General features: G+C 55.1%; 1 protein-coding gene across 1 annotated transcript; it reads left to right on the top strand.

The window, feature by feature from the left end:
* Nucleotides 1-2,411: 2,411 nt before the first annotated feature.
* Nucleotides 2,412-26,066, top strand: SLC22A8 (solute carrier family 22 member 8). Its single transcript, XM_059069962.2, has 11 exons — nucleotides 2,412-2,566; nucleotides 3,282-3,641; nucleotides 16,861-16,964; nucleotides 17,518-17,672; nucleotides 18,378-18,546; nucleotides 20,665-20,788; nucleotides 21,000-21,115; nucleotides 22,058-22,272; nucleotides 22,984-23,092; nucleotides 23,230-23,433; nucleotides 23,513-26,066. The coding sequence occupies exons 2-11, from the start codon at nucleotides 3,306-3,308 to the stop codon at nucleotides 23,610-23,612; spliced, it is 1,632 nt and encodes a 543-aa protein (XP_058925945.1). The 5' UTR covers nucleotides 2,412-2,566; nucleotides 3,282-3,305; the 3' UTR covers nucleotides 23,613-26,066.

Raw genomic sequence — 26,066 nt, 5'->3', positions numbered from 1 at the left:
GAATTTCAACATATTGAATTTAGGATCACAGCATGTAAGAAGAGGTGGATCCTCTAATATAATAGAGCTGCCTCAGGCTGGGAGGGCCTGGGGCAAAAGGTGCCAAAGGGAAGGATGGGCTGGGAGGCTGGGGGTGTGGAGGGGGCTTCTCTCCACCCCATTCACCACTTAAGCAGACCAGCAGACCACCTCCTTTAGGATCTGACTTATATGTTGACCTTAGGAACCCACTATATTGTTTGAATAAAAGGTTTCTGTGTGAGCGTGTGTGTGTGTGTGTGTGTGTGTGTGTGTGTTTTAAGCCACTTAACTAATAAAGAGAAACGAGAGGCCCAGAGGGAGGTGATTTGCCCAAGGTCGTACAGCTAGTCATCAACACATTCCTTCAGTTCAGATTCAGGAATCCAAGCACATCCATGGGGGTCGGGGCCACTGCCCCTGACTGGGCTATATGCCGGCTCAGCTCCAGCAGCCGCAGTGGGACGCCATCAGACTCCTTTAAACAACATTCCACTAGGACAGGAACAATCAGATAACCCTTGCCCAGTTAGGAACCGGAAAATCTCACAGAGGGCGAATGCCCAGAACAGGGGGGCTCAGGGCGGGGGCCCAGCTCTCTGCAAGCTTCACAGTCTGAAAACCTTCCTAAAACAACCCCTTGGCTGCCTCGGAGCATAATGTAATCTTCTTTTGATGACTCCGGATCTTGCCCTGCCTCTGGCCACTTTAAGAACATCAATTACTGCTGGGCCCAGGTGGGGAGCGGAGAGGAGGGGCTGGACCCGGCTTACAGCTGACCCCGCCCTTGGGGAGGCCGGTAGGGGAGGAAGAGCTGGAGGAGACTTCAGGGGGAGCCTGAGCCTCCAGCCTGAGCCCGGGGAGCTGGATGCTGCCTTGGTGGAGAAGGGGGCCAAGGAAGAGAATGAGGAGCACCCTCCCCAACCGAGAAGGGGAGCTCTAGGTGGGCTCCTTCTTAGCCCCCAGAGCAGGCAGGAGGGGCCGCTCCTGGGGTCCCTGGAGGAAGAACCTGAGAGCTAAAGGCAGGCAGGAGTGATGCTGAAGGCCAGGCTAGGAGACCTTGCTAAGGGAGAGGCAGCACAGTGCCCCACGGACTTTGCAGAAATGTTGGCTCCAAGAGACAGAAGTGGGCTTAGAGCCACACTGCCCCTGCCCTGCCACTTCCTGGCTGGGGAACCAGGAGCAAGTTACTTAACCTCTCTGTGCCTCAATTTCCTAGGATAATGCTAGAATAGTAATAACAAGGCCGCTGTGAGGGTTAAACGAGACTCACGTTGTCTGCTAGAAAGTGGGGGCTGTGGGGGCTTAGGGGGCTTCCCTGGTGGCGCAGTGGTTAAGAATCCGCCTGCCGATGCAGGAGACACGGGTTCGAGCCCTGGTCCCGGAAGATCCCACATGCCGCGGAGTAACTAAGCCCGCGCGCCACAACTACTGAGCCCGCGTGCCACAACTAGTGAAGCCTGCACGCCTAGAGCCCGTGCTCCGCAATAAGAGAAGCCACGGCAATGAGAAGCCCGCGCAAGGAAGAGTAGCCTCCGCTCGCCACAACTAGAGGAAGCCTGTGCACAGCAACAAAGACCCAACACAGCCAAAAATAAATAAATAAAATGAATTTTTTAGAAAAAGAAAGTGGGGGCTTAGACCGCGGTCTCATGAGGAAAGGGCTGGAAGCACATACATCAGATCACTCACAGGGCTGGCCGTCAGGTGAGACTGGGCGTTTTGTTTTGTTTGGCTTGTTTGTATTTCCTGTACTTTATGCGAGAAACAGTTGATTATATAATTAAAATAATATTCAGAGGAAAAAACAGAACCATAGGGACTGCAAGCTGTCTTTAAAGGGAAGCAGTGGATCAGAAGAGGAGCCCACCCACTAGCATGGAGGTGGAAGGGGGCGTGGGTGTTCCGCTGGGTCTGAGACTCAGACAGGGGAACCCTGGCTGCCCCAGGGACCCAGGGGGTGACAGCCCGGAACCCCCATGGACAGACACAGGTGACATTTTCGGCCTGGACGTGCCCTACTATTTCCTGTGCCCTACCAAGAGTCGCCAGGCAGGGGAAGTCGGTACCCTGGAGAGTTTTGTGCACTCACGGCGGTAGCACTTCTCTCATTGGCTCTTCTCAGCTCCGAGTCTTCTGACCGTCAGCTCCGAGAGGACCCTGGGCTCTCAGGACTCAAGCCAGCCCCCCACCCCCTCCCCAGACTCCCCCTGCCCAGACCACCTAGGTTTCTGTCCCCCCAGCAGCCCCACTAGGCTCAGCCATGCCACCACACCAGCCTTTGCTGAGGCAGCCCTTTGATGAAAGCTGGGCTTAGTGGGTCCACAGCCCTGGCCCTGCCAGTGTCATTAATCCCCAAAAGAAAGTCAAACATTAGCCTGGGAAACAGCTTATGCCTTATATAAGCCCCCCTGGGGAAGGCACAAACACAGCTTGTTGGAGCTGAGCTGCCAAACTACAGCAGCTGCCGGATCCTGGGACAGAGCAAGGATTTCAGCCATATCGACCACCGACCCCACCAGAGGGAGGAGCCAGGCTCAGCTACCAGGTGAGGAGGGACCCCCGGGAAGCCCCCAAGGCCGGGCCTTGCCTCCTCACTGCAACTGACCAAGTCCCTTCCGCCCTCTGGGATCCGCTTGGCCCCTTTCTGCTGCCCTGCTACGGTGCACCCAGTCCCAGGGGGCAGCCAAAACCAGGAGGTGCTGGGCTTGGGGAGACCTTCCCAGCGGGTGACCTGAGCTTGCTCTGCCAGTCCTGTGTCCGCTCGAGGCGACCAGGGACCTCTTCCACTTACTCTGACTTCCGTCCTGTGGGGACAACGTCCAAGACGGGGCCCCCTGGTCCCAGCCCGCACTGCCGCACGCCTGCGGCGCGTGCGACCAGCCTGGCCGAACACACACTCACACCCACAAGTCCCCACACGCACACGGCGACACACCCGCGCTCACACAGCTGTGCCCTTACGCTCCAGCCTACGTGTGCGCACCCCAGCAGACGCTGCTGTGAACGCACACCACACCTGTGACCCCACGTCTGCACGCGCAGTTGGGTACATCCTCATGCACACGCAAATCTGCGGGTACACGCACAGCTGAGCCCCACATCCCCACACGCTTATACGTGCACAGGCGTACACGTGCACCTGGGCACACCCTCCCGCTTGTGCTTCCGCACGCGTCCACCTCCCCCCCCCCCCCCGCCCCGCCCCGCCCTCACGCCGGCGCGCACACATCCCTCTCCCCGGCCTGGTGCCCCACCCGTAGCTCTGGCTCGTCCTGCCCGGGGCCATGACCTTCACCGAGCTCGTCGACCGCGTGGCCAGCGAAGGGCCCTTCCAGCTCCTGCACACGGTCCTGCTGGGCCTCCCGATCCTCGGCATGGCAAACCACAACCTGCTGCAGATCTTCACGGCGGCCACCCCCGCCCATCACTGTCGCCCGCCTCCCAACGCCTCCGCGGGGCCCTGGGCCCTCCCCATGGGCCTGAATGAGAAGCCTGAGCCGTGCCTCCGTTTTGTATATCCACCCAACGCCAGCCTGCCCAATGACACCCAGGGGGCCACCGAGCCCTGCCTGGACGGCTGGACCTACGACGTCAGCGCCAGGGACTCCATTGTGACTGAGGTAGGCCCGGAGGCCGGCCCTCTCCCTCCGATTACAGCAGGGACCCCACACTCGTGGACAGGGGAGCAGGCTGGGGCCCAGTCTCCCTAAGGACCCAGGGACAGGGCACTGGGCAGGCAGCGAGGAAGGACCTGGGTGCAGAGACACACCAACCAAAAGGTTGCGTCTCTTCACGTTCAGAGCACAAACAGCCCTTTCTGTGCCGGGCGCAGTGCCAGACTCTGGGGATACAAAAATGCACCGTCCCTGTTCCCACGGGGTCCACCGCCTAGCAGGGGTAACATCAATTAATGAGAGGACCACACAAAGAAATGTCAAATTACAACTTCAGAGTACTTAAGGTTGTGACCTGAGACTACAGCCTACCCCTGGGCTGGGGGCAGGGCCCAGGGGAAGCTTCCTTAAACAAGTCACCCTGGGCGGAGAGAAGGGAGCCCAGCAAGAGTTAGCCAGGCAATGGGGAAAAGGCGGAAAATTCCACCTTGTGCAAAGGTCTCAAGGTGAGACAGTGCGTGGAGGAGGGGATGGACAGAGGTGAGGGTTCGAACACGCCTGAGCAGACCCAGAAAACATCTCATCCGCTCCTGCAGTCACTTATGTGTTCATCTCCCATTCATTCACACCCTCATTTATTCACTGATTCTTTTACCCACCATCTCCAGGCTCTCGAATGACCTGGAGACCATGGTCAGGTGAAGAGAGCGAAATGGGAATTGACATTTATTGAGGATCCACAAATGGCCAGGCACGTCTTGGTGTCTGGCAGACACTGCCTCCCACACTTTGATTCCCACAATGATATTCTGTTGAAGGTGATTTTATCTCCTTTTTCATTCAAAAACAAACAAACAAACAAACAAAGCACTAAGACTCAGAGGAAGGAAGTGAAAGTCCAGTGCCACACAGCTGGTCAGCTTTGGAGCCAGAATTTAAAGCAAAAGTCCATACTAGGCACAGGGGGACAAGCATTCGTGGCAGTACAAAAGAGTGGGGCGGACCACAGGACTCTAAGGAGGCTTCCTGGAGGAGGTGACATCTGAGCAGTGAGCAGAGGCCAATGTTATCATTCTCCCTTCAGGGACCATGAGCCCGTCGAGGGCAGGATCTTGCTTTTGCCGCATTAGAAGAGATGCATTTCAAAGTCTTTACCTGGTGCCAGTCCTGTCCTGGGCACACTATGAGCGTGGGCTCCTGGAATCCCTGGAGATGGCATCTCAGTGAGGGAAGTATTGTTAGTACCTTCAGATGAGGAAACCAAGGCTCAGCCCTGTTCAGTGCCTTTCCCAGGATTACATATGATTCGGACCTGGCAGAGAAATGATTTGAATCCAGGACTATCTATGTTCAGAATCTATGATTGCTATTCATTTGTCTAGTGAATATTTATTTCTGTATAAAGCACTGACTATGCGCAAGGCACTGTCCTAAGTGCTTTATAAATATTAACGCTTTTAACCTTCCTGACACCGTTAGAAGATAGTATGATAAGCCCATTGTTGCGATGGGGAAACAAGCACAGAGAGGACAAGGAGCTTGTTCAAGGTCTCGCCACTAGTAAGAGGCAGAGTCCGGATCTGAAGACAGGCACCTGGCCCCAGAGCCGTGTTCCTAACCATCACATGTGCTGCTGACTCTCACAGCCCCGGATACTCCAGCCCTGTCCTATGCACTTTTTCTCCCCAGTGCCTGAAATATATCCAGCATCCAACGTTTATTGACAGCTACCCTCATAATACTGAGGACACAGAGTCAAGGAACTCAGGAGCCCTGCCTGTCCTCGAGGCGCTCACCCCTAGGGAGGAAACTCACCAGCAGCGTGGTGGGGTATGCAGGCTTCCCAGGGCAGGGGTTTTCAGCTGCTTTGCTGTCTCTCCAGCAGCTGGAACAGTGCCTGGCACAGAGGAGGCGCTCTGTGAAATAAATATTTGTGTAATGAATGGATACGAGCTTTATAAACTCAGGGTCCTCTGGGAGCCCAGAGGAGGGGCATGGAATCTGCCCGGAGCGGGGAAACCAGGAGGGCTCACTGGAGTCAGCAAAGCCTGAGCTGAGTGTGAAGGAGGGGTCAGGGTTAGGGAGCAGGCGGATGCGGGCAAGTGCACCCCAGGCGAAAGGAACAGTGTGTCTGGAGTCAGATGCACAGTCAAGAAGCGCGAAGAGAGCAAAGCAGTAAGGACTGCAAGAGACTGAGGAAAGCTGAAGAGGCGGGCAGCTGGGTGCGGAGGCCAGGGACATAGGGCCAGCAGGAGGGCCTGGCGTGGATGCCGGGGCGAAGGACTGGCCTCTGTCTCGCAGGTGACAGGGAGCCATTGCATGGTGGTAAGCAGGAGTGTGGCGTACTCAGATTACCTTCTAAGGATCTGCACTCTGACTGTGATCTCGGGTGGCCTCGGCCTACAGCGTCTTGAAGCAGGATTTCGATTCCCACAGAGATTGAAGTCAGGCCGCAGCAGTGAGAGCGCTGAATCCTAGCCACTAGACCAGCGGCCAGTGACGAGGCCCTGGCCCTTCAGCTTTGTAGAAATGAATTCCCACAAAGATAGAAAGTAGTGAAACAAGTGAAGTATTTATTAGGAGGTAAACGGGTACAGGTGGATAGACACATGGGCGGACTCAGAGAGAGAGCTGCACCCTTGTGGTAGTTTGAATCACTTATATGGGGCATCTCTTCCGGGTGTCCTTTGGCCAATCATCTCGCTTTGCCTGGTTCTGAGTCCATATTTGGTTTATCTCAGGGTCCTCCCGTGTGTGCGCGCGCATCTCTCAGCCAAGATGGATTCTAGCAAAGAGGCCTGTGGGTAGGTTGATGTCACTTACTATGGAGTGGCGCCCCCTCCGTTGTGGACCTTCAAGGAGCCTTTCTGAGCACGTATAGTTGGGAAGGTCTCCTTGACTTCAAGAATGAGGCATATGCAGTCTTTTATCTCTTATCTGGACAGGGCTCAGCTCTCCTCCTTCCTGCTATTTTGCAGAATCTGTCCACAGGGGACGAGCTCCAACCGCTCAGCCTGGGGCCCATCTATCTCCTGCCTCACCTGCAGGGCGGAGAGTAGCTTGTGGAGCATTTTGGTGCAGCAGCTGGGAGACCAGTTAGCGGGTCGCCACAGGGACCCAGGACCAGGATGACAGACGGCAGGGGCAGTGGGAATAAATACCAGAGAGGTTGGGGAATCAGAATCTCTTGGACTCGGGAACCAAATGGATATAGGGGCGGGGAACAGGGCGGGGGCGGGGGCAGTGGAAACGCCCCAATATCTGTAAATAAGTTTCCAGGTGTGTGAGCAACTTGCTGTACATCTGGTCCCTGAAAAGACAGAGAGAAGGGGTGAAGCCACCATCCATGTCCTCCAGAACATAGAACCTAGACGAGGAAACAAAAATCCTACAGGGAGCAATGAAATAATAACCATCGCTACCCCTTACCGCGTGCTAACCCCGGGCCAGACGGCTCTAATCAGCCTGCTCGTATGAACTCATTTAATCCTCACAACAGCTCTCTGAGGTTAGTACCTGTAGTATGTCATTTTTGCAGATGAGGAAACCAAGGTACAGGTTACTGGCCCAAGGCAGCACATCTTATAAATGCCGGAGCTGGGGGCCAAACCCAGGCGGCAGGGCTCCAGAGCCACCTGCCCGCACTTCCCCACCCCGTGCTCCTTGGGACTGCATCCCCCCACCACTGCTCCCTGGGCTAGATTCTAGGAAGCGCTCATTTAATGCTGGATGAAGGCCATATGCCCTCAGAGCCCGGCAGGAGGGACTCAGACAGTGCTGACTGCTGGGAAGTGTCTTCCCCTCCAGGGTGCACCTTGAGCTCCAGGGAGCCTGGCCAAGAGTAGAGCTTGCAGGTCTTTTTTTTTTTTTTTTTGGCCGCGTTGGGTCTTCATTACTGCGCGTGGGCTTTCTCTAGTTGCCGCGAGCAGGGCCTACTCTTCGTTGCGGTGTGCGGGCTTCTCATTGCGGTGGCTTCTCTTGTTGCGGAGCACAGGCTCTAGGTGCACGGGCTTCAGTACTTGTGGCGCATGGGCTCAGTAGTCGTGGCTCGCGGGCTCTGGAGCGCAGGCTCAGTAGTTGTGGCACACGGACCTAGTTGCTCCGTGACATGTGGGATCTTCCCAAACCGAGGCTCGAACCCGTGTCCCCTGCCTCGGCAGGCGGATTCTTAAGCACTGCGCCACCAGGGAAGCCCAGTTTGCAGGTCTTGTACCCCGTCAAGCATCAGCTCGCATCTGTGCCAGCTGAGCACCCAGTCACCATTCCAGCAGTTGGGGGTCATGTGAATCTACATCCCAAATAAACACAGGGTTTCACCAGGCCTCGGGGTCTGCCCCCTTCTCCAGGTCGGGTCCTGGTCAGGCCCAGGCTCCCTGAGGACTCTCAGCCATGAGAACCCCTGATCAGTGTCCTCACCCAGTCAGGGAAATGTCAGTGGCCAGACCCAGCCAGTTGCTCTTAGCAGCACAGCAAGGTCAGACCCCCTCTGACTTTTCTCTTTGTGGTTCAAGCCGTGGCAAATCCATGCTCCATGTCTTGGGGTGGGGTGGGGTGGGTGGGGCTCTGGTCCCTCACGGGGTGGAGGTAAGACAGTGGCTGGCTCACCTAAGGGTGTGTCTCTGGCATGGAGGCAGGGACCTGGGTGTGCCAGCCCCGGGGGGAAGGGTGGTAATAAGGAAGACAGGCACCTGGCAACCAACTCAGTCCAGGTGACCCTGGTTGATAGGCAAGGAGTCATCTCCCAGGCGGGCAGCGTGGCACCAGGGCCAAGCAGCAGAGCTCACATTCCGACTCTGCCGTTTACTGGGGATGTTACAACCCCAGAAGTCTCAGTTTCCTCATCTGTAAAATGGGGTAAGAGAACAAGTGTGACCATGAAAAGAGATAATGCAAGGCCAGCATTAGCACAGGGCCTGGCACCTACAAGGTGCTCAACTAATGTTGGCTGCCACTGTTGCTGTTGTGGTGGTCATGATTAATAGAGACGTCCTGAGAAGTAGGGGGTTAGTCCCCCTAGAAGAGTAGGGGGACCCCCGGTAGAGGGAGAATCAGCTGTCACAGCTCTTCCCAGCTCACCCAGGCCGCAGGGCTTTGTCTCACTCCACCCCCCAACCCAGCACAGGCCGGCAAGCAGGGCCCAGCTCCACCCCCTGACAGCTGGGGACCTGGTGAGTCATCTCTCTCGGCACCTCAGTCCCCTCATCTGTAGAATGGGATAATAAGCACCTTCCCTGCAGAGGGGGCGAGGGTGGGAGGACGGCGCTGGGTCCAGCCAGGGGCGCGGAGAGTTTCCCTCCCCCTTCTGATCCCATAAGCTTTGCTGGCAGAGGTGACCACGCATTCCTTTCTCCGGGTTCGGCAGAGACAAGGTAGGAATTTTTCAGAAGGAGCTTTACCAGGACATTAAGAGGAAACAAAGGCCTTTCTTTGAAGTCTGGAAAGTGTGAGGAGTGAGGACCGTAGACTCTGGATTCCCTGGAGAGGAGCCCACAGCTTCCACACCACAGCACACAGCCCTGTGGGGGCCCAGCTCAGTCTGGGCGCTCCGGAGACCCAACCCTGCGGCCCTCGAAGGCCCGGGCCTGGCCTTGGATGAGCAGGCCCTCCCCTCTGAGGCTCCTCCCTGTGAGTCCTCTCTGGGCCTTGAGCCTTCCCGTCCTGTCTCCAGGGCCACAGAAGTCCTGTCTCCCCACACAGGTCCCCGGAGGCCCCCAAGTCAGCCACTGGAGAAGCAGAGATCCCACTCAGTGGTCCTCCCAGAAGTGGGTCTCCACCCTGGAAGTTTCCCCTGCCGAGTGTCTGGGCTTCCTCCACGCTCACCCCCGACATCCCCAGGCTGCCCACCTCCCAGACCATCTGTCCACCTCTCGTCTCCAGCTGAGCTCCTGCATCACCCCTACTTGCTCACCCTGGACCCTGCCCTGGGCGGCCCTCCTATCATCCCCCCTTTCCTAGCCTCGGCTCTGACTCCTGCGTAATGACCAGCGGGCCCCAGCTCAGCCACGTGTCTGGGCCAGCCTGACCCCCCACCCCCCGCACCCCGTGGCAGCCCTCACCTAGGAAGCTGTAATCCCGGGCAGGAGGAGCCCGGGGCCATCCCTTGAGCTCTCCAGGGTCAGGGTGAACATCTACTGTGTGCGGGGCCCTGCGCTGGTGCTTTGCTTTCCTTCTTTCACGTCCCTGCGAATCTTCTTTTACGGCCACTGTGAATGTTGCCCCTTTTTACAGAGGAATACACTGGGTTCAGATCCAGAAGGCGGCTCTCTCAGCCATGATGGCGAAATCAAGCTTTTGTAGGAAGCGGGGTGGGGGTCCTGACTCCAGAATCCACGCCCCTTCTACCGCGTCACATGTCCCTGTGAGCACAGGCCTTACGATGGCATGTGACAATAATCGTAATACAGCTATAGCGCACAGAGTGCCGACTGTTTGCCGGGTATCGTGCTGGGCGCTCTTCGTTCCTTGTTTTATTTACAATCTTGAGAAGCAGGTATTAGTATTACCCCCATTCTACAGATAAAGAGACTGAGCCACAGAGTGGTTAAGTCACTGGCCCAGGAACTCACAGCTACTAAATGGCAGAGCTAGAGACTCATGCCCTTTTGAGTCTTCCCGGGTACCTGGCTCTCTGGCCGTTGTGGCCCAGCCTTGGTTCCATCAGAGGTTCAAGAGTAGACAGAGGGGCTTCCCTGGTGGCGCAGCGGTTGAGAGTCCGCCTGCCGATGCAGGGGACGCGGGTTCGTGCCCCGGTCCGGGAGGATCCCACGTGCCGCGGAGCGGCTGGGCCCGTGAGCCATGGCCGCTGAGCCTGCGCGTCCGGAGCCTGTGCTCCGCAACGGGAGAGGCCACAACAGTGAGGCCCGCATACCGCAAAAAAAAAAAAAAAAAAAAAGAGTAGACAGAGGCATAGCAATTCTCCCCAAATTCTAAACTGGATCTAAAAGGCCCCAAATCTAGGGAAGTTTGTTTCCCTTGTTCTTGCTCTGGAGGGAGTATGGACCATGTGTGGGGTCCCCTGGCAGAGTCAGCCTACACACACACACACACGGAGCAGCGTCCCCATCCTTGATCACACATGGCTTGCCCTGACCTTTTCTTTTTTTTTTTTAATTTTTTTGTGTGTGTGTGCTAGGCAGGCCTCTCACTATTGTGGCCTCTCCCGTTGCGGAGCACAGGCTCCGGACGCGCAGGCCCAGCAGCCATGGCTCACAGGTCCAGCCGCTCCGCGGCACGCGGGATCTTCCCGGACCGGGGCACGAACCCGCGTCCCCTGCATCAGCAGGCGGACTCTCAACCACTGCGCCACCAGGGAAGCCCGCCCTGACCTTTTATGTCATGCCTTCTTCTTTGCCCCCTGAGGGGCCTCCTGGCCTATGATTTTGCTGCTGCTGCAGCTCCTGAGCCTGTCCCTCACCCTTTGGGCCTGACATCAGATCAGCCCACTTGGCTCTGGCCTTGGCTGCCTCCTTGACCATGACTCCTGCCCATCCTGTGCTGTGTCTTATAGTGACGCACGGCTACAGCTCCCATGGGCTGAGCCTTCCCTCTGGCAGCTCAGGACTCAGAGCAAAGCACACATCAGGGAGCCATGGTCAAGAGCACTAGTTGGGGGTCCAGAAGACCTGCGTTTGAGTCTCTGCCTTGAAATGAACCAAGCTGTGTTTGGGCAAGTTATTTACCCTCTCAGCCTCAGGTTCTTTGTCTGTAAAATGGAGATAATAATAGTGCCCACTTCAGAGGATTATTATGGCATCATTTGCAAAGCCTGCTCCTGAGCATACTAAGCCCTCTCTTTCTCCCCCACCACCTTCCTGGTACATCACAACTCAGGAAGACATGGCAGTGGGCTTCCTGTTCTTCCCTTCCTGAACCCAGCTCCCTAAGGAGTAAACATTCCAAGAAAGGAAAAAGAAGGCCAAGAACGTTGGATAGGATATTGTGAGCAAGAACTCTATGTGGAGCTGCCAAAAGCTGATAGACAAGAGGTCAGCCCAGGCCATGCCATGGGCTAGATAGAAGTTGAGTGACCAGTTCCCTGCAGTCAGCTGGTTACCTCTTCTTCTCTGGGCCTCGTCAGTAAAATATGTATAGCAACCCCATTAATGATTCATTGGACAAACATTTAACGTTTACTGTGCACCAACTACTCTGCTAGCTGCTAAGGATAAAGAGTCAAATGAGATAAAGAGTCAAATGAGATGCCTCCGCCCTCGGTGAGGTTACGGAATACAGGAGAGATAGACAAGCAAATAGGCAGGTGGCATGCTATGTAATCTGTGTCCTCTTAGAGGTAAGAACAGGATGCTGAGTGTGGAAGGAGCAATGAGGAATTACACTGGGAGTCTGGATGTGCTTCTCAGCCATTTATCCATTTCACGAATATTTACTGATTACCTGCTTGTGTCAGGCAGCCAGAAAAGACGTTTCTGGCACTCAGAGTAAGTGACCTTGACGTGTCTTTGGAAGGACTGCCAACCTTGCCAGAGTAGGGGAAGATATGAAGTACAACAGCAAAGAGGAACACAGTAGCCTGAAGCTTTCGTAGGATCGCTAGTGTAACCTGATTACAAGCATGGACCCCACGTGGCCAGGCCTATGCATGGAGTCAGAGTCAAAGGAAACATAAACACCTTGAAGAATGGAGACTCCAGCTACAGGTTTTCTTAACACAGAAAGCATGCCCCAAATCCCTCAAAATATCTTCCCTTCCCTCCCAAAATTCCAGGATGCCTTTAAAAATCTCTCCAGCTGGGCTTCCCTGGTGGCGCAGTGGTTGAGAGTCTGCCTGCCGATGCAGGGGACACGGGTTCATGCCCCGGTCCGGGAAGATCCCACGTGCCGCCGAGCGGCTGGGTCCGTGAGCCATGGCCGCTGAGCCTGTGCGTCCGGAGCCTGTGCTCCGCAACGGGAGAGGCCACAACAGTGAGAGGCCCGCGTACCACCAAAAAAAAAAAAAAAAAATCTCTCCAGCTCTCTCTATATCTGGTCCCGTGCTCTTTGCCATGCTCTTGTGTTCCCAGTCCCCTTCCTAGGTCATTCGGGGACCGAGACACACAGCAGCTCCGCCATCTTCAACACGTGGCCTCCAGAGTTGCTCTAGTTATCTCCATTCCTAACCAACAGGAAGGGAGAAAGCATCCAAGTCCAGGCCAGGGAGTCCTTCTTACTTCAATGAAGTGGAAGCAGCAACATTTCTTCCACTCACACGTCATTGTCAAGAATTACATGGCCCCATCTCGCTCCCAGATGGCCTGTCCCTTTACACCGTATGCTACACAGTACAGGAAGTCTCTCTAGACACCCACTGGCCTACTCCTTTCACGTCACCTCACATCCCCCTTTACTCTTTTCCCTCCCCCATCCCCACGCATGTACCATGCAGGCTCCCTTTCCAGCCAGAAGAACCCTGGGTTTGCTGGCCACCCTGGGCCCCTGTGAGGAAGCGGGAGGACCTGGAGGCTTCACCCTTGCCCCATCCCCCTCTCTTCCCGGGAGGAAAGCAGAAAGAGCTCCCTGGGATGTGTGGTTCTTTCCCCGCACTGTTTTGCTGCCAAAACATTCTCATAAGGCATTTCCAGTGAACGAGATTCTTCACTTCATTACACAAGTAATTCAGGACAACTGGACAAAGGGTGCGTGCTGGGGTTTAGCAGGAGATTAGGCCAGACAGGTGGGCAGGGGCCAGAGCCTGAGGGCTTTATAAATCTGTGTTAACAGAGCTTTCTCTTTACCCAGAGGGCAAGAGGAAGCCAGGGGGTGCCTGAGGCAAGGCAGCAAGCCGACATGAGAGGTACTTCAGAAAAGCCACTCAGGTTGTCAGGGAAAGAATGGATAGGAAGGACTGAGGTCAAAGGTTGGGAGACCTGTCAGAAGATTGTTGGGATAATCCTCTCTGGGCTCAATTTCCTCAACTGTAAAATGAGGATGACAGCAGCTCTACATCATAAGGTTGCTATGATGACTGAAAAGAGTAAGGCATGGAAAGTGCTTACTTAGAACAGTGCCTGGGGCTTCCCTGGTGGCGCAGCGGTTGAGAGTCCGCCTGCCAATGCAGGGGACACGGGTTCGTGCCCCGGGCCGGGAGGATCCCGCATGCCACAGAGCGGCTGGGCCCGTGAGCCGTGGCTGCTGGGCCTGTGCATCCGGAGCCTGTGCTCCGCAACGGGAGAGGCCACAACAGTGAGAGGCCCGTGTACGGGGGCGGGGGGAGAAAAAAAAAAAAAAAAGATAGAACAGTGCCTGGTGCAGAGTAAGCCCTCAATAAATATCAGCTGTTATTCTTTTTTTAAAATTTATTTTATTGACGTACAGCAGATTTACAATGTTGTGTTAATTTCTGCTATACAGCAAAGTGACTCAGTTACCCATATATACACTCTTTTCGTATTTTTTTCCATTATGGTTTATCACAGGATATTGAATATAGTTCCCTGTGCTATACAGTAGGACCTTGTTTTTTTTATCCATGCTATATATACTAGCTTGCATCTGCTAATCCCAAACTCTCAATCCATCCCTCCCCTGCTCCCCTTCTGCTTCCAGCCACAAGTCTGTTCTCTATGTCTGTGAGTCTGTTTCTGTTTCGTAGATAAGTTCATTTGTGTCATATTTTAGATCCCACATATAAGTGATATCATATGGTATTTTGTCTTTCTCTTTCTGACTTACTTCACTTAGATGAAGTAGATTATCACCTAGATGATAATCTCTAGGTCCATCCATGTTGCTGCAGATGGCATTATTTCATTCTTTTTTATGGCTGAGTAGTATTCCACTGTATATATGTACCACATTTTCTTTATCCATTCACCCATCAATGGACATTTAGATTGTTTCCATGTCTTGGCTATTGTGAACAGTGCTGCTATGAACATAGGGGTGCATGTATCTTTTTAAATTATAGGTTTGTCCGGATATATGCCCAGGAATGGGATTGTTGGATCATATGGCAACTCTATTTTTAGTTTTTTGAGGACCCTTCATACTGTTTTCCATAGTGACTGCACGAATTCACATTCCCACCAACAGTGCAGGAGGGTTCCCATTTCTCCATACCCTTTCCAGCATTTGTTATTTGTAGACTTTTTAATGACGGCCATTCTGACCGATGTGGGGTGATACCTCATTGTAGTTTTGATTTGCATTTCTCTAATAATTTGCGACATTGAGCATCTTTTCATATGCCTGTTGGCCATCCATATTTCTTCTTTGGAGAAATGTCTCTTTATGTCTCTGCCCATTTTTCGATTGGGTTGTTTGTTTTTTGTTTTTGAGTTGCATGAGCTGTTTGTAAATTTTGGAAATTAAGCCCTTGTCGGTCTCATCATTTGCAAATATTTTCTCCCAGTCCATAGGTTGTCTTTTCATTTTGTTTATGGTTTCCTTTGCTGTGCAAAAACCTGTAAGTTTCATTAGGTCCCATTGCTTTTATTTCTACTGAATATTGGCTGTTATTCTTTTTTGAATTTTTTTTTTTTTTTTTTTTTTTTTTTTTTGCGGTACGCGGGCCTCTCACTGCTGCGGCCTCTCCCGCTGCGGAGCACAGGCTCCGGACACGCAGGCCGAGAAGCCATGGCCCACGGGCCCAGCCGCCCCGCGGCATGCGGGATCCTCCCAGACCAGGGCACGAACCCACGTGCCCTGCATCGGCAGGAGGACTCCCAACCACTGAGCCACCAGGGAAGCCCTGGCTGTTATTCTTAATCGTAGCATAAGAGGATGAGGCCTGCACTAAGATAGCAGTAGTGGAAACAGAAGAATCCAGATTCAAGAAATATTAAAGGACTTCCCTAGTGGTCCAGTGGTCAAGACTCCATGCTTCCACTGCAGGGGCATGGGTTCTATCCCTGGTTGGGGAAGTAAGATCCCACATGCCGCTAGTGGTGGCCAGAAAAAAAAGAAAGAAAGAAATATTTAAAAATTAGAAACTGGAGGATGAAGTGATTGTAACATGGGAGAGGAAGGAGTCAAAAAAGGGCTGCCAGTCACTGTGATTCAGACCTTGCAGGCAGGGGGTGGCAAGTCTCGCTGACTCTGAGATGCCCAAAAGACACCCTCCAGGTGGAGATTTCAAGTAGGCTGCTGAATCGATGGGTCTCAAGGCCAGAAGAAAGGTTGGGCTAAAGAGAGGGATTTGGAGTCTTCACCATAAAATAGTCATTGAAGCCATAGGAGCAGGTGGTGTTTCCTGGGGAAAGTGAATAAAAAAAGGAAGATCCAGGGGCTTCCCTGGTGGCGCAGTGGTTAAGAATCTGCCTGCCGATGCAGGGGACGCGGGTTCGTGCCCCGGTCCGGGAGGATCCCACGTGCCGCGGAGCGGCTGGGCCCGTGAGCCATGGCCGCTGAGCCTGCGCGTCCGGAGCCTGTGCTCCGCAATGGGAGAGGCCACAACAGTGAGAGGTCCATGTACCGCAAAAAAAAAAAAGGAAGATCCAAGAAGAGGCCTGGGGAACTGTTAAGGGATAGAAAGAAAGAAGCCCACAGAGGGACGGAAAGGAGGAAGACCAGAGGAGGGAGAGGTCAGCGGGGTCACGGGCTGCTGAAGGGAAGTCAGGTCAGGAAACAGAAGGTTCCATTGGGTTCAGGGAGCAGAGCGTCAGTGGAGTGGTGGGGGCAGACTCGGGAAATGAGCGGGACACGAGGACGGGGTGACAGCCAGGATGGTTCCTCGTTCAAGAGATCTGGCTTTGAAGGGAAGAGAGAAATGAAGCAAATGTGGAAGGGAAAGAGGCTTTAAGAGGAGAAACTGGAACACAAGCAAATGATGGTGGGGAGGAGTCAGGAGAGAGACTGAAGGTGTGGGATGGAGGGAGGTGGCAGCAGGAATGTCCCCCGGAGGAGAGAAGGTGCCAGCAGAGGGGCCAGCCTTGCACAAGTGAAGCTGGGGAGCAGACCCACAGGTAACCACGGGACGCAGGTGAGCCTGGAGGAGCTTGAAGACAGACCTGGCTGTGACAGCTGAGCAGACTTCGGAAGCCATATGGCAGGCCACATGTGCTGAAGGGATGTTGTCATTACAGAACCACAAGGCAGGGACCCAAGGAACCCCAGGCCAGCCTGAAGGGGGAAAACGGCACCAGGAGCGGGGGCCAGGCTCAGGGAAGCCAAGCGCGGGTGCTGGGAGAGGGGGCACACGTGGGGGCACAGGCTGAGCGCGGCTGAGAGGCTGGGCTGGACTGAAGCCGGTGGCCGGGTGGCCGGGTGGCTCTCCCTCTCTCCTGCGCAGTGGGACCTGGTGTGCAACTCCAACAAACTGAAGGAGATGGCCCAATCTATCTTCATGGCGGGCATACTGATTGGGGGGCTCGTGCTGGGAGACCTGTCTGACAGGTGAGACGCGGGGGCCTCGCCAGGGGAGGCACTACCCACGGAGACCCCCTGCCCCTCTCCATTCCACCCATGCACCCCCAAAGAGGCAAAGAGCTGGGGTAGGGGGGAGAGATGGTCCTTGCTGTGTAGCCAGCCCCTTTGGGGGCCACAGCTTTCTCCCTCCCCCCCAAACCCCGACAGCTTGAGTCTTCCAGCCTCCCCACACCTGGGGCAATGGCCTCAGGGTTTTCAGACAGTAGTGGCTGCATGGCCGTGGAGGTGGGTGGATGAACGGCTTGAGAGGAGTGGTCCTTTGACCCCTGCTCAGGTAGCTGAGCTGGGGGTGGAGGAGATCACTCATTAACTCAGACGTTTAACTGCAAACTTGTCAACCAAAAAAAGCAATTACCAGCAAGGCTCTGTCTGGGGGAGGGAGTTACACGCCCTGCCTGGCCCTTTGGGAGGTGGAGGGTCCAGCCCTTTTCCCCCGAGGCCTGCAGAGTCACTGTCCTTAGCTGGCTCACAGCAGCTAACGACCCTCTTCTCCTTCTTCTCCTTCTCCTTCTTCCTGCAGGTTTGGCCGCAAGCCCATCCTGACCTGCAGCTACCTGCTGCTGGCAGCCAGCGGCTCAGGCGCAGCTTTCAGCCCCACCCTCCCCATCTACACAGTCTTCCGCTTCCTGTGTGGCTGCGGCATCTCGGGCATCACCCTGAGCACCACGATCTTGGGTGAGCCCCGGGGGGAGGGGGCAGGGACCAGGAGTTTGGGGAGCACCAGCCTGAAGCCAAGAGAGTGGCCCAGCCACGGGCACCGGGCGGCCTTGGTCAGGCAAGGCGCCGCCCCTCTCAGGACCCCAGAGGCCCCCTCGGAACATAACAACGATCATCATAGCAGCAGCTTCAATACTGAGGACCTACCCCGGGCCTGGCGTCTGCCGGGTACATGATCTCGTTCAGCCCATACACACAAGTAGGTCAAACAAGGGAAGTCACCTGCCACTGGAGAGGCAGTCAAGGCCGCAGGCTTGGGAGTCAGTCAAAGCTACGTTTGAGTCCTACCTTCTTGAGCCTCAGGCACTGCATCTCTAAAATGGGGGCAACGGGGGCTGTCCTGGAGGCGCAGTGGTTGAGGGTCCGCCTGCCGATGCGGGGGACGCGGGTTCGTGCCCCGGTCCGGGAGGATCCCACGTGCCGCGGAGCGGCTGGGCCCGTGAGCCGTGGCCGCTGAGCCTGCGCGTCCGGAGCCTGTGCTCCGCAACGGGAGAGGCCACAGCAGTGAGAGGCCCGCGTACCACAATAAATAAATAAATAAAATAAAATAAAATGGGGGCGATGAAACCTCAGGATCAGGGTGGGGCAGGAGCTGGCGCCCCTTCTCAGGAGGTGCCCACTGCCCGGCAGGGTCTTAATCTGGTCCTTGGGTTCCTCCTGCAGGTGTCGAGTGGGTGTCCACCCGGATGCGGGCCATCAAGTCGATTTCACTCGGTTACTTCTACACCAGTGGCCAGTTCATTCTGCCAGGCCTGGCCTACGCCATCCCCCAGTGGCGCTGGCTCCAGTTAACCGTGTCCATTCCCTTCTTTGCCTTCTTCCTGCTGTCCTGGTACGTGACCCTCTTCTCTTCAGCCCCCTCTCCTTAGAGCCACCGGGATCAAACAGGAGGAGCCCACGCCCGACCAGGCTGGCTGACTCTGTCTGTCCCGAGACACCCCATCCCAGAGTCAGGAAGGACATTCCAGGGAGGAGGAGCCACACACCGAGGCATGCCGGGGAGGGAGCGCTCGGCTGGGGGTGTGGGCGGCGAGGGGGTTAGGGTCAGGCTGTGAAGAGCACAGGAAAGCCAGAGAGGCCTCGGTTTCACGTGGAGGGACAGAGGACGCCTCCGAAGGCGCCCGCGCTGCTGAGAGGCCTGACCAAACTTCCGTTCGTGACATAATCACGCAGAAGGACATACCCAAGTGGGTGGGGACGAGAGACGAAGGGAAGTGACCGTGTGGGAAGGAGGAGAGTTTTGAAGGGCGTTCCTCAGAGTGTGGGGGCTCCTGCACGCGAGGCATAAAGGAAAGGAAAGCTCCAACCTGAGAACCTGGGGGAATCAAGGGGTCTGGGGCAGAGACCCCGAGTGAGGACATGTGGAAGACAGGGAACCAATCTGTAGGTGGTGGTTGATAGCTGGGCCCAAAGAATAGGAAATAATGAACAAGCTCAAGAGCAGAAATGAAGTCCTGGGGGGTCCTTTATCCAGCACTTACCACGTGCAAGGCCCTGTTCTGGGCATCAACCCACATCATACCAACACTTACGGCATCTCTGTGTGAAGGGGACATTATTATTCCCATTTTACAGATGAGGAAACGGAGGATGAGAGAGGCGAAGCAATCCTCCAAGGTGACACAGAAAGGCAGGACTGGAATGGGGCCTCCATCTGAAAAGGAGAATAAGCTCCCAAGGGGACAGGCAATCTTGCAGTGAGAGAGACGGTCAGAGAGTCCAGAGTGGAGCTGGGCATGTCCACAGCCTAGGGTGGGAGCCGAGAGTTGGGAGGCAAAAATAAGGGCAGATGGTCAGCAGGCCCCTTCATTGTGTGACTTGGGACAAGCCTCACCCAATCTGAGCCTCAAGATTTTTCTAGGCAAAATGGAGATACTGATGCCTGTCTCTCAGAGTTACATGTGCCTGGTCCACAGGAAGGCTCACTAATTGGAAGCCACTGTTGTCATTATTGTCAGGGAGAGGAGGATGGAATCCAGGCCCTGGCTATGGGATTTGGGAGGAAGTCACCCATCATCTTGGTAGGCTCAGGCTGAGAAGACTGTCAGGGCAGAAATAAGACCACAGGGCCAGAAGGGCAGGTAGCAATGGGCCCAGAAAGCTGCCACTACCAGCAGGACCAAAGGTCTGAGGCCGGGTGACCCGTGTCCACTCCCCTGAGGGTCTCACTGGAGCCAGGTCCCGGGTGCCTGTGGGGTCCACAGCCGGAACGGACCCCACCTGGGACGAGACTTTTGCAAGCATCCCTCCTTTCTCCCCACGCCTCTGCCTCCTCCACTTCCCTTCACTTTGTGACCCTCAGGGTTTGCTCAGGGGTGAAACAACCCCCAAAGCACAGCCCGAGGGTGGGGGAGAGGGAGATTGGCCACACACTTGCCAACCCCAAGGCCCCATGTTGCGCTTGCAAACCGTCCCCCGACCCAGCAGAGTTGGCCTTTTGCAGGGAGAATCAAAGGGTCCTCGGACCCACTCCTTAGACCACAACCCTAAACTTAGCCCCCTTCCTAAGCTGACCCCCCTGACCCCCCTTCACCCAGGACCTGGAATTCGGCCCAAGGACGTCTGGGGACGTGGACGTGCAGGACCCCCGAGCTGTCCAGCCTCAAGCATGCCAACCCTTCCCCAGGCCCCACCTGCCTCGGCCTAGGGCCCGAGACTCCCAGCTAAGAACGACACCCAAGAATGACAAGCTGCCCCGGGGCAGGGCCAGGGGAAAGGCTCTTCTGGAAAGGGAAGAAGAGATAATCTGGAATTTGTGCCGGCTGCAGGCAGCCCAGGTGCAGAGCTTGACCAAGTTTAAATTCCATGAAACCTGCAATAAGGCAGCTCGGGTTTCTGGTCCTCCTAGCCTTTGGCCCTGGCTCTCGATCTTTTTCCAGCCCCTCGGAAGAACTTCTGGTGTTGGGAGGTGGGGGGTTGGGAGCCACTGTGACTTGATTCTGGCCCCCAGGTGGCTGCCAGAGTCCATACGTTGGATGATCCTGTCTGGAAGGTCCTCCGAGGCCCTGAAGACATTCCGGCAGGTGGCGGCCTTCAATGGCAAGAAGGAGGAAGGAGAAAAACTCAGCCTGGAGGTAGAGACCCAGAAGGATTGTAGGCTGGGGCACGAACCTGGACTCTGCTCTTGGGCTGTCCCCTCCTCTTGCCTCTGTTTCCCCTGCTCACAAGCCTACATCTGATGCCCTGAGCAAGCTTTTCTAAAGGCACCAGGCCTGCACCTCCCTCTCTTCTTCCTCTGCCCACCAGCTGGTCGCTAATGGACCCCTCCCCTTCCTCTGCCCCAAGGAGATCAAACTCAACCTCCAGAAGGAGATCACCTTGGCCAAGGCCAAGCACAGCATAGCTGACCTGTTCCGGACACCCATGCTGCGCCGAGTGACCTTCTGTCTTTCCCTGGCCTGGTAACGCACCACCCCTCCCTGCCCACACCCTAGCACCCCTGCCAAGCAGCGGTCATGAACAAGGCTTCTGGCAGGCTTACCTAAGGGCAAGGCCTAAAATACCTGCAAGAAGAGTCAAGGGATCCCCTCCTCAGGGCTTCCCCAGTCCAGCCCCAACCCCAGAAATCTCTGGCATCCCTGCCCCACACCCAGGTCCAGCCATAAGGGTCTGCTTCCTTCGGGGGTCACACCCACCTCACCCACAGGGCAAATGCTCCAAACACCTTCACCAGCTCACATCCCTACCACGTGAGCTGTGCCTCTCAGTCCCTGCCCCCCCACTGGTCCAGCTCTGCCCTCTGGGACCCTACAGAACAAGCCTGGCCCTCAGGGCTTCAAGATTTAACGACAGAAATTGTAATTCTTCTAAGTCTTCTCTTTGGCCCGACAACCCACATCTCCTTCAAAGCCCTTTCCGTGACCTGGTTCTGACGCCCTTCTCATCCTGGCCATCCCCACGTGAAAAGGGTTCAGTATATCCAGGAACTCTTCAAAAGGGATCCCACAATTCTGAAAGGGGGAGGGGAGGCATCTGACCCATGTGTGCAGCCCTGGGGACTTTCACCTCCCCCATCTGAATGTTAAACCATTACCCAACAAAGAGATTGTTTACTGCCTCCGAGTCCCTCCAGGACGGATACTCTCTGGAGTCAATTATATGGCACTTTGTCACCATACCCTAGACCATGTCCATGTCAGACATAACCAATCAATCCCAACACTCTCTCACTGAGCCCAGACACAATCTCAGAGGCCTCAAAACAGCACTGAAGCAGCCCCTATCAATCTGTTGCAGTTGGGACAAGAAATGAAACTATTCATCATCCTGGTGACCCAATGAGCATTACGGGGAGAGGCCCCCACCTGGCTGTGGGTCCTAATCAATCACTCTCTGACCCTCAGGTTTTCCACCGGTTTTGCCTACTATAGTTTGGCTATGGGTGTGGAGGAATTTGGCGTCAACCTCTACGTTCTCCAGCTCATCTTTGGTGGGGTTGACGTCCCAGCCAAGTTCATCACTATGGTCTCCATAAGCTATCTGGGCCGGCACACCACGGAGGCCATTGCTCTACTCCTGGCAGGAGGATGCATCCTGTCTCTCATCTTTGTGCCTTCGGGTGAGAAGCTGGGGCGACCCCCAGAACCCTCTGAAAGAGGCTGACCTGTGAGACCAATGTGTCTGTGGGCCTCACAGGCTTGGAAGCGGGGTTCCAGGGACTCCAGATCTGCTGAGTCTGCCTCTAATTCACTGTGTTACCTTGAGCAGCTCCCTGTACTCTCTGGGGCTCAGGTTTCTCGTCTAGGAAATAACACAGATGGGCTAGATGATATCAAAGATCCTTTTCAGATCTGACTCAGGGCAAAGTATGGTGGTGTCTACACAGTGAGAGGAATTGCTCGGGATTTGGGTGTGGCCTGGGTGACATCGCTGCAGAAGACAAGCTTGGATGGGGAAACATCAGAGCCCAGTGCTCCAGGAACACCCCACAACCTACTCCACCACGACCTTGGAAAAGCCACTTTTACTTTATATAGATGTTTGTGTGTTGATACACCTATATCCATCCAAAGGAACTGGAGATGTTTTAGGACAAAACCAGATACAATGAAATATGAGAATAGGGGAATCAGAGCCGGGGAAAAACCCAAATGCAGCAGGACACAAGCCTGCGAAGCACTGGGAATAGCAGAGGGGCTATTACTCAGCTTTAAGTTTGGATCTGAGCTGCCCGGCAGCCAAAGCAAAAAGGGACACAAGGTCTCTGAGGCGTGAGAACACTCAGAGGCTACTGAGCCCCAAGGTCTACTGCGTTTTCTTTCCTCTGCAGACTTGTGGACCCTGAGGACAGTACTGGCTGTGTTTGGGAAGGGGTGCTTGTCCAGCTCCTTCAGCTGCCTCTTTCTCTACACGAGTGAGCTCTACCCCACGGTCATCCGGTAGGTGCTGGGCCTGGAAGCGGCCCAGCCAAAGGGTACGGGGGCAGGTGGGATTGTGGCCCCCGTCCAGGAGTCCCAGAGCTGTTCTTTGAGAAACCCACACACAGGCTGCCAATCTCTGCTCTGAACTCTCCTAGGCAAACAGGTATGGGCATAAATAACCTGTGGACTCGTGTGGGAAGCATGACGGCCCCACTGGTGAAAATCACCGGGGAACTGAAGCCCTTCGTCCCCAATGTCATCTTTGGGACCATCGCCCTCCTGGGAGGCAGTGCAGCCCTCTTCCTGCCTGAGACGCTCAATCAGCCCTTGCCAGAGACTGTTGAAGACTTAGAAAACTGGTCAGTCCCCTGTTTCTGGCCCCACCAGTCCTCCTCCTTGGGGGAAGCCCAGGGCTTTTCCTGAGCTCTCTTTCCCTAGGTCCCTGCAGGCAAAGGAGCCAAAGCAGGAGCCAGAAGCGGAAAACGCATCCCAGAGGATCCCTCTGCAGCCTTGTGAAGTGGGCCTGGGCCCCAACTGAAGGCAACAGACCCTCCTTCCCTGCCCTCCAGAGACTAATCCCAGCCAGGTCCTTGCCTGTCTCTGGGCTCCGCAGGCACCTAGGGGAGGGCCCTGGGTGCATCTATGCTCCTAGGACACAGTCTTCTGAGAGCTCGTTGGAGGTATCTCCACCACCACCAGAGCTCCCCAACCCAGCCCTGGCCAGTTCAAAAGTTTAGCCACAGGACTTTGCAGACCCCACCTTGCCCTCACCCTCCCTGTAGCCCAGGCCCTGCCATTCTTCTGTCCAGCCCTTCCCCACTGAGCACTTCCCACATTGTTCCCACTCCCTTCCCCTTCTTACTCCCACCCCTTTCTTCAATGGGAGGTTTCAATAAACAGCAGTGAAGAACTCAAGCCACACTGCTCAGGAACAGGGGTGGGAGAGGGGGCAGGGCCTGGTACGGACGTGTGAGCATGCGCATCTGCCCATCCACACTGGCATGTACATACAGGTACGGGCACACAGGAACACGCAAGCTGGACTGATGTGAACATGTGTGTCCAGTGTGAGCACACTGACGTGTGTATACGCCAAGCCTGTATTAGTCGACTCAGACTGCTATAACAACATGCCACAGACAGAATCACTTAAACAATTTCTTCCTCACAGTTCGGGAGGCTGAGAAGTCCAAGATCAAGGTGCTGGCAGACTCAGTTCCTGGTGGAGACCCCCTTCCTGGCTTGCAGATGGTCAGATACCTTCTCACTGTGTCTCACATGGTGGGAGAGAGATGACTCGAGCTTTCTGGTTTCTCTTCTTTTAAGGGCACTAATCCCATCATGAGAGCCCCATCCTCATGACCTCATCTAACTCTAATTACCTCCCAAAGGCCCCACCTCCTAGTACCATCACATTGGGGGGTCACAAAGCAGTCTATAGCAAGTCCTGTCCTTGGAAATACCACGTGTGTATCTACATGTCCTGTCATCCGTGTGAGCACTTGACTAGATAAGCCCAGAGTGGCTGCAGACGGAAGCCAGGGCTCCTCCAATCCCGACCTCCTTCTCCCTGCTCACCCCAAGTCTCTGATACATGTCCCAACCCTGCGCCCACCAGGCAGCTCTGTCTCCTATTTAACTGAGAAAACTGCAACCGTAACTGAACATTGTCGACGTCTGCCACCATGTTTCCCAAGTTTCCCCCAATCACAACAGAAAGTCCAGTCGTCCCATTGGGGCTCTGCATCCAGCCTCTCCCACCAGCAGCCATCTGCCTTCTCCCTAGGTCTCTGCCCTTTCCCTCTCTCCTGGCTCCTTCCCATCACCAGCTAAATAAACCCAAGGCTCTCCTATCTTAACACAAACCAACCAACCAACCATCCTTGGAGGCCACGTCTCTCTCCAGGGCCACACTGTCTCTTTCTCCACTTCACAACCAAACTTCACAAAACTCCTGTCTGCCTCCCCTGCCTCCACTCTCTAACCTCACCCAAACTGCGCACTGGCTCCCACCCTTCTCTGAAACTGTTTTCACCAACAACACTCATCAGCCCCTGTGCCAAATCCATAGGACACTTATCATCCCTTGTCTTACTTGACCTCACAGCAGATTTCGTTCTATCGGTCATGGCCTCCTTCCTTGGTTTCTGAGATGCCATGTGCTTACAGCTTGCTCCCACACTCTGGCTGCTCCTTCTCAGTCTCCTTTGGGGTTTCCTGTAAATGCTACTGTGGTCACTTTGCCCTGCACCCACACCTTCCTCAAGGGTCTACATTCCCCAGAACCTGCTAACTGAACAGTTAACATGACCCTGCACCTCTGGTCATGATTGACTGGACCAGAGGGCACTTCAGCTCCAAATCTCGTTAATCACATGTTCCCTCCGGGCTGGAATTTGGGTCATGGGGGTTCTAGTCCATCTCTTGTTTCTTGTCCTGAGAAGGCAAGTTAGCATAAAGGTGGGCTGGCCCAGATAAAAGTAGAGCAGAGAAAATCAGTTGCAGAGAAAGAATGAAGCAGGTGCACAGAGGGGGGGGGGGGGGAAGACATGGGCTCAGATAAACAGATAAACAAATGATGAGACCATTTGCATTTATTCTTTTTTTAAAAAATTTATTTTTGCCTGGATTGGGTCTTTGTTGCTGCATGCGGGCTTTCTCTAGTTGTGGCGAGCAGGGAATACTCTTCATTGCGATGCGCTGGCTTCCCATTGTGGTAGCTTCTCTTGTTGCAGAGCATGGGCTCTAGGCATGCGGGCTTCAGTAGTTGCAGCACGCGGGCTCAGTAGTTGTGGTGCACGGGCTTAGTTGCTCTGCAGCATGTGGGATCTTCCCCGACCAGGGCTCGAACCCATGTCCCCTGCATTGGCAGGCAGATTCTTAACCACTGCGCCACCAGGGAAGTCCCTGCGTTGATTCTTAATGGATTCCAGGTCCCAATTCCCTCTCAGCCCTGGATGCACTCTCTGCCCCTGGGTTCTATCAACTATTT

The sequence above is a fragment of the Kogia breviceps genome, chromosome 7, assembly GCF_026419965.1.
Source record: "Kogia breviceps isolate mKogBre1 chromosome 7, mKogBre1 haplotype 1, whole genome shotgun sequence".
Lineage (NCBI taxonomy): Eukaryota > Metazoa > Chordata > Mammalia > Artiodactyla > Physeteridae > Kogia > Kogia breviceps.
This window is presented reverse-complemented; position numbering and strand designations above follow the sequence as displayed.

What these genes read in the sequence shown, in the direction of transcription:
- SLC22A8 (XM_059069962.2), top strand. Translation starts at nt 3,306, where the DNA reads ATGACCTTCACCGAGCTCGTCGACCGCGTGGCCAGCGAAGGGCCCTTC. An exon ending in GGGACTCCATTGTGACTGAG is followed by an intron (nt 3,642 to 16,860) that starts GTAGGCCCGGAG and finishes TCTCCTGCGCAG; the next exon opens with TGGGACCTGGTGTGCAACTC. An exon ending in TCTCATCTTTGTGCCTTCGG is followed by an intron (nt 22,273 to 22,983) that starts GTGAGAAGCTGG and finishes TTTCCTCTGCAG; the next exon opens with ACTTGTGGACCCTGAGGACA.